The sequence below is a fragment of the Lemur catta genome, chromosome 1 (assembly GCF_020740605.2).
Source record: "Lemur catta isolate mLemCat1 chromosome 1, mLemCat1.pri, whole genome shotgun sequence".
Lineage (NCBI taxonomy): Eukaryota > Metazoa > Chordata > Mammalia > Primates > Lemuridae > Lemur > Lemur catta.
Window position 1 is genome coordinate 110,889,739 of NC_059128.1, and position 8,507 is coordinate 110,898,245.

Genomic DNA, 8,507 nt, shown 5'->3' on the forward strand with positions numbered 1-8,507 from the left:
TGCATATACCCCATAAATATGTACAACTGTGATGTATCCATAAAATTAAACATATTAACAAAAAAATAAATGGCAGGCACAAAGTGAAAAAAACCGTGGTCTCAGAAATTCTTCTCCAATAAAATTGTATAAATGGCCTCAGTTGTCAATTGCAGTTTATTCCACAGGTCTACTGCAACTCATCACTCTTTGGAACAAATAGGAATCTCCAAATTGTTTCCGACCCAAGGTTAGGAATAATCTTGGGAAGGTAGGAAAATGACAGACGGAAAAAAATCTATTTAATATCAGAGAGAGCAGAAACCTTCATAAAGGAAGTTGCTTAAATTTGATAAAGCAGCTGAGTACAAAGAAATGGAAACTTCAGGAAATAAGGAGAATGAATAATTTCTACATCTGTGATCTGATTAAACAATAGCCATCTCTGGCTCTGGGGCTTTGGGCCCTGCCATCATGGGTCTACCTTCAGCCCCAGGACAATTGGACCTGTTCTAGTTTCCCTCCCAAAGAATCCTTCAGAGCCCTCTTTATGTCTTTATTCCTCAGGCTGTAGATGAAGGGGTTCAGCATGGGAGTGACAACCGTGTACATCACCGAGGCTGTTGCACTAGAGTGTGAGTTGTGTGTAGCAGCAGAGCTGAGGTACACCCCTAGGCTTGTGCAGTAAAATAAGGAGACAACCAAGAGGTGAGATGCACAGGTGGAAAATGCTTTACACTTCCCCTGAGCCGAGGAGATTGCACGTACGGAGGAAATTATCTTAGAGTAAGAGTAAAGGATCCCAATAAGACACCCCCCACCCAGGAGCATAGCTGCCAAATACATCACCACGTCATTAAGAAAGGTGTCAGAACAGGCAAGGTGTGTTATCTGATTAAGTTCACAGAAAAAGTGGGGGATTTCCAAGTCCATACAGAAGGTTAGCCGCAACACCATTAAGCTATGTAATGAGGAATGCAGGACACCCATGATCCAGGACACCAGAACCAGAAGCCCACAGAGCCTGGGGCTCATGATGACTGTGTAGTGCAGGGGGTGACAGATGGCCACAAACCGGTCATAGGCCATCACGGTCAGGAGGAAGCTGTCCAACCCCACAAAGAGTATGAAAAAGTACATCTGGGTGATGCAGCCTGCATAGGATATGACTTTTCTTTGTGTCTGGATGTTCACCAGCATCTTTGGGACAGTGGTGGAGGTGAAACAGATGTCTACAAAGGACAGGTTGGAGAGGAAGAAATACATGGGTGTGTGGAGGTAGGAGTATACCATGATGACTAGGATGATGAGCAGGTTCCCGAACACGGTAACCAGGTGCATGGACAGGAACACCCCAAAGAGGAGGGGTTGCCATCCATGTTCTTCTGAAAATCCCAGAAGAAGAAATTCTGAAATTCCTGTACCATTCTCTGGTGCCATGTGGTAGAGGTGACTACAAAAGAAGAGAAACAGAACATGACACAAGCATGCATCACAGACCTGTCAGAAATGCTATCATTTATATTCTACAGTCAAGAAATTAATTTCTATGATTTATGTATGGATCAGATCTCCTTTAGGGGATCCCCCATCCCTTATCTGATTAGAAATTTCTTTTCCATGATGCTCAGCTTTTCCTTAAATGGTCATGTATTCAAACATTTTGATGAGAAATTCTTTCATGCCCTTGGGGAATGTAAATTGAATGAACATCATGTTCCAGACATCATCTAGACAATGAGTGAAGAGTGCTGGAATGAAAACAAAAGCCCCTCCAGTAAAACATGGAGAAAGAATACAAGCAAATGAAAGGAAATCCTATACTGTGTCAGATAGTGACAAGTGCTATAAAGAAAGAAAGAAGGTAGAAAGGAGAGAGTGGATGGGGGTGTTAATTTTTACTGGGTGTTCAGGGAAGTCTAGCAGACAAGGTGACATTTGAACAGAGACCTCAAGGAAGACAGACTGGCAACCATGAGGATATCTGGTAATCTGTGTGACCGAAAGGAGGGATGGCCAGTGCAAAGGCCCTGAGGAAGACACTTGTTAGGGAGGCTCAAAGCCAACAAGAAGTTCAGTGTGGCAAGAGAGATTAGCAAGAAGGAGACTGATGATACATGGTGTCAAGAATGTTGCAGAATGTGATGGCCTCGTTGCTGCTGCAACTCCAAGATACAAGGAGTCCCACTTTCCAGATGGTTTTGTATTTGCACTTGAATAAATTGTCTCCAAAGGCGTCCCTTGTATTGAAATGCACCTCCTCTTTCTTTCCGTATGTTGCCTTGAGTTCTGACCTCTATATTATGTAACATTTTGGAATATGTTGAGCCCAGGTTCTTCTGCTCTGAAACCTGCTCTCACCCTTAAAGGCACTTCCCCCTACCCACACATGAACAGCACAGATACACATGCACAATGAGGACTCCTGGGGTGTGGTAATAGCATACCCTTCTCACCTCCAGTTATGCTATTAGACAGGAAGGGACACAAGGCAAGCTGTCAATAGCAGATTATCTTCCATTTTGGTATGGCCATGGTCTGCCCTCTGGTTAAAGAAAATTAAAAAGAAACCCCATAAAAATAAAATATCTGCTTGATAAACACAGAGACAGGAATTCAATGGACCTGAGGGGGGGAAATATCTAATAATCTCAGGTAGTTCCTAAGGGATTAGGAGGGAGAAAAAGCTTCCTTGGTTATGGCAGCACTTCAGCTCCTCTTATATCTCCTTGATACCAAGCAGAACTAATAAAAGATCAAAAATAAGTTTGCCCAAAAGATAAAAGTAATATTTTTTTGACACCAAGACACTTAACAGATTGAACACATAAATATAAAGAATGAGCAAAAGAAATAGACAAACAATTCAAAAAAGGAAATCTACAAAGAATGACAAAATTTAGACCTTTAAAAATATGACACAGTAGGAAACTTGCTTTTTCCCGTGCCTATTCCATGATGATTTGAACAATTGATCTTTTTTTTTTTTTTTTTTTTTTTTGAGACAGGGTCTTGCTCTGTCACTTGGGCTGGAGTGCAGTGGCATCATCATAGCTCACTGCAGCCTCGAACTCCTGGGCTCAAGCGATCCTCCTGCCTCAGCCTCCTGAGTAGCTGGGACTACAGGAGCGTGCTACCATGCATTGTTAATTTTTAAAGATATTTTTAATATAGATGGGGTCTCACTCTTGCTCAGGCTGGTCTCAAACTCCTGGCCTCAAGCGATCCTCCCATCTCAGCCTTCCAAAGTGCTGGGATCATATATAGACTTGAGCCACACAGCTGGCCTGAAAAATTGATTTTTATGTGGTCCTATATAAGATGAGGCAGGCAACTTTCTCACTTTTCGTGTCTGGGTATCTATTCTTTGCTATTCTTAGGTTTTGTGTTTTGATCTCTCTTTTTTTTTTGACAAATCCCACAGGCACACTCCAGTCCTGGATCTGGACTTTTTCCAACATGCAAAGGCTTCCATAAAACCCTGCACACACCACGATAAGTCTACCCTTTTACACTGAAAAACATCCTTCATATAATTAATCCCTGAGGACATTATGTCATATGTACATTTATTTGATTGTATTCTGTCATCTCCATTACAATGCAAGGCACCAATGAACAGGGAATTCACCTGCTTTGTTCACCTTTGTGTTTTCACAAAGGTACGTGAAAGCCTATGTAAGAAACAGAAACAAATTTTAAGAAAATGAGAAGTTATGAGATAAAATGAATGGTACGGAAATAAAACCAGGTTAAATATAGTGGTTTCAAAAATAACAATGTGTTAAACAAAATTGAAAGGAGTATTTTTTTTCTTAGAGCAGATTTTATATTTTAATGTAATATATTTAAACTAAAACTTATTAATCTTAAACTAATGATGACTTTTCTTACTAGTTCATTTTAAATTATTTCCATATTGATAATTAACTGAAACAAGATATAAAATTGCAATAATTTAATGATTTCAACATGGGTATGTAATAAAAGTTGCAAAGACCTAGACATAAGAGATCATAACATATAATTGAGTTAGAGGTATCTAAATTTGTGGTTTTATATTATACAAAGAAATATGGATCAAATATACTTATGAAAGATAATGGCAATCTTTTTTCTATTTCAGCATATCATGGGGGTACAAAAGTTTAGGTTACACATATTGCCCTTGCCCCCCTCCCCCCAGTCAGAACTTCAAGAGTGTCCATCCCCCAGATGGTGCACATAGCACTCATTATGTATGTATACATCCATCCCCTCACCACCACATCTGTCCGACACCCTATTAATGCTATTCCTAAATGGCAATCTGTAGTTAAATGATGAAGAAGAATGCCTTCCGAATTATGGTCAAAGGCAATGCGACGTATAGACATAGACTGAATCACAAAAGATTAAAAGGCACACTGAAGAGTAACAGCAATGTGAAAACAAGTTGGAAATGTATAAAAGGCACTTTGTTTACTCAAATGATGCAGAAGAACTTTGTACATTTATAAAGCAACGAGACGAGCACGATATGACTGACAGACAGATTTGACCACACGAAATTTATAAACTTTCATACATTCCCCCAATACCTTTATACATATATAAAAGAACTAAATGGTAAACAGCAAAAGTGGTAAAAAAAAAAAAAAACCCTCCAATTCTTTTGTTTGACAGAATGCAATCAGGAACAAGAATAAAAGCCCTGTGAACTCACTGTACAAAAGCAAAGAACTCACACAGAAAATTTGCAATAGCAAAAGTGATGTTTAACAAACCCACAAATATATTCAGACTCAGCAATAAGGAAATAATTGCAAGCAAATCCCAATAGTATACCCTTTTCCACCTAATAAAGAATTTTTTTTCATCTGAATACCTAGCATGAGGGAAGATAACTGCAAAATGTATGCCTCACAAGCTATTGTAGCAAGGTATTGTTAGCAAGCAATCTATTATTGGTCTAGATCTTTTTCACCAATGTAGAAGCCTATTCAGATATGCCCTGTCTTAAAAATAAAAAATAGAAATGCCTCACTTCAGTATATATCCTCCCCAGCTGATACTTTATTTTTCTATTTCCCATAAATGCAAAAGTCCTTGAACATTTGTTCTACTTCTATTGGAACCGCTTTACGCCTACAATTCTCTCTTCTAATTAGGCTTCCATTACTTAAATGTCAGCAATGACCAGTACATTACTGAGATCAATGGACACCTCTGTTTTTAGCATTGTAAACAAAAACCTGAATCAATCAACCAATCAATTAAACAACCACTGCAATCTCTGGGGTCTGGATTAGGCAGGTTTGGCTCTTGGGTGACCTCGAGTAAATGTCCTCTGCTTCCATTCTCTCTGAAGCTTTCCTGCAGTACCTACAGGTCTGTCAGACTCACCTAGATAGGGTCTCTCAGAGGAAGGTTTTTGTGTGGAAATTCTAATGTCTTCCTGGATGATTGATGGTGGAGACTGAAACTCTGTCATCAGACAAGACAACAGGAAGGAGTCAAGTATTGGTTTCGAAGCCAGCATTAGGACTCCAAAAGAAACAATCATGTCCCTTCCAGCCCAAGATTGTACATGACAACCACGGAGGAGACATTAGGCAACAGGCACATTTTCCTCTTATTAATACAGCCCTGAGCTCATCATTTCCCTGTGGGACATTGCTTTGCACAAAATGGAACTTTTTCTTACACAGATTCTTTGTCCCCAAGAGACCAAGTTAAAAGTTAAGTGAATCTAGTCTTTAGTATTTCTTCTCCTTGAAGTCTCCTGCCTTTCAGAGGTCTAACCTCCCACCATCTTATCCCAACCCTGAGGCAAAGTTTTCCCTGAGGTCTAAGACAGAAGAACATCTCTAGACTAGGTTTCCTAAATTTCTAAGCATTGACTTGTGGTGGGGACTTAACCCCTTGATCTCTCCAGAAAATTACTGCCCTCTTCAACAAGGGGGAGATTTCATATTTATATTTGTATTCCCTTGTTGTAAAATCATGGGTACTACATCCCTTGTCTTCATGACATTTTTGATGAAGAAATTAGGAGTTCCATGCTTGTAACACAAGTTAAGAGATGGCATTTCATCTTTTATTTATAACACACTTGTTAACTATAAGAAGTATATTTGTATTCACATTGTCCTGTGATTACTACCTTATAAAGACTGTCTTGGCCAGGTGTGGTGGCTCATGCCTGTGATCCTAGCACTCTGGGAGGCTGAGGTGGGAGGATCACTTGAGGTCAGGAGTTCAAGACCAGCCTGAGCAAGAGCGAGACCTCATCTCTACTAAAAATAGAAAAAAATTAGCTAGGCGTGGTGGTGTGTGCCTGTAGTCCCAGCTACTTGGGAGGCTGAGGCAGGAGGATTGTTTGAGCCCAGGAGTTTGAGGTTGCAGTGAGCTATGATGATGCCACTTCACTCTAGCCCAGATGACAGAGTAAGACTCGTCTCAACAAGCACCACATGTACTCACCAGCAAATTGGTTTCCCTGATCATCACCTAAATGCACATTTGTGAATGACACCAATTGGGTATCAGACTGAGGTGGGGGGCGGGGGGAGGGGATAGGTGTATACCTACATGATGACTGCGTTGCGCACCATCTGGGGAATGGTCATGCTTGAATGTTCTGACTCAGGGGGATGGGCAGTACATGGGCAATATATATAACCTGAACTTTTGTACCCCCATAATAAGCTGAAATAAAAAAAATAATCAATAAATAAATATTTGTACCCCTGTAATATGCTGAAATAAAATAAATAAATAAATAAATGTCTTCTTTAATTTTTAAAATAAAAGTCCATATTTTGATGGTCAATACTATGATGAACTTCATTCTACATTTGCAGAAATGAAGCTCGAAAGGGTTAAGTGATTTGCCCAATGTTACAAACGGAATAAGGTATGACCTTTGATTGGAACTCTGCAGAGATGTTTCCAGTTCTCACTCATGAGGCCAATGGTTCTAAATGAGGAGGGATTTTTGCCTCCAGGGTACATTTGGAAATATCTGGAGAAATTTTGGTTGTTACAGCTCTGGAGGTGCTATTGGCACCTAGCATGTTGAGACCTGGGATGCTGCTCAATGACCCAAAATGCACAGGACAGCCCCCCACCACAAAGAATTCCCCAGCACAAATGTCAAAAGTGAGTAGGTTGGAAAACTCTATTAAAGACAAGAACTTCCACAACTTCACTGTGCAAGAATCACTTGGGGGAGCTTGTTCCAATGCAGATGCTAATTTGGCAGGTTCAGGATGGCCCAGAGATTCTGCATTTGTAACGAACTCCCAGTTGATGTTGATTCTACCGGTTCTGGTCTGTGGACCCACTCTTGAAGTGTTAAGGTTGTGGTGGCCAAGTTTTACAGTCAGGTGTACATATTTTGAGGCATTTTCCACCAAGTACCTTCACATTAGACTCAGGTCTGACTTCAGGGGGGTCAAATGTTGGACTCAGTAGCCCAGTGCTATGGTTTGAATGTGTCCTCCAAAGTGCATGTGTTGGAAACTTAATCCACAATGCAACAGCATTGGGAGGTGGGGCTGAATAAAAGTAAAATAGCTTGAAATAGTCTAATGATAATTCTTAATGGGGCTTGTTTGTAGTCTGTGCAAGGGAGTTAGAAACAATGCCTATGAGTCAACAAAACATAGAACGATGGAGTCTCGAGCACTTTGTTCCCTGTTTGGTGCCCTACGGGGAGGTCCTATCTCACAACTACAACTTGCTGTCTCCCAGGAGCAGAGCAATGCTAGACTCACTTCCTGTCCCAACAAACCTTTGTGGTATCACAATAAAATTAGTAAATGGGGAACTGGGACATGGTCATGGTAGCTGCTATCCAGTGGACAACTGCTCTGTGCAAGATAATTTCCTATAAGTTTTGAAATATTCCATACTTCTCACATCAGCTCCATAAAGTAGGTGAGATATCCCAAGTTTATAGATAAGGAACTAAGGTCTAAAAGTTTCACTTCCTGTCATGAGGAAAGTACTCAAGAAGCAAGTGTAAACGTTTTTAAAAATTTATAAGCTTATTATTTAATTTTTTTAGACAGTGTCTTGTTCTGTCACCCAAGTGAGAGTGCAGTTGCATCATGGTAGCTCACAGCAACCTCAAACTCCTGGGCTCAAGCGATCCTCCTGCCTCGGCCTCCCAAGTAACTGGGACTACAGGTGTGCACCACCATACCCAGTTAATTTTTCTCTATATTTTTTTTGTAGAGATGGGGTCTCACTCTTGCTCAGGCTGGTCTTGAACTCCTGAGCTCAAGCGATCCTCCTGCCTCAGCCTCCCAGAGTGCTAGGATTATAGACATGGACCACTGTGTCCAGACTAAATGTTTATTTTTGAATGATAAAAAACTGCATAACTTTTTTTTAAGTTCAGGATATTGCATAACTTTATATGGTAAAATGTGATGTTTTGATATATGAATACACTGTAAAATAATGATATCAAATTGATTAACATGTTTATCACCTCAAATACTTATTTTTTGTTACAAGAATGCATTACTATTAACTGT

General features: G+C 40.1%; 1 protein-coding gene across 1 annotated transcript; it reads right to left on the reverse strand.

Annotated features, from left to right (window-relative positions):
- Nucleotides 1–404: 404 nt before the first annotated feature.
- On the reverse strand, nt 405–1,419 carry LOC123634939 (olfactory receptor 7A17-like). Its single transcript, XM_045546622.1, has one exon. It carries the CDS (start codon nt 1,417–1,419, stop codon nt 466–468), a length of 954 nt encoding a protein of 317 aa, XP_045402578.1. The 3' UTR covers nt 405–465.
- Between the last annotated feature and the right edge of the window lie 7,088 nt (nt 1,420–8,507).

Bases quoted from the DNA above. Each gene is read 5' to 3' on its own strand.
- LOC123634939 (XM_045546622.1), bottom strand. From the start codon at position 1,419: ATGGCACCAGAGAATGGTACAGGAATTTCAGAATTTCTTCTTCTGGGA.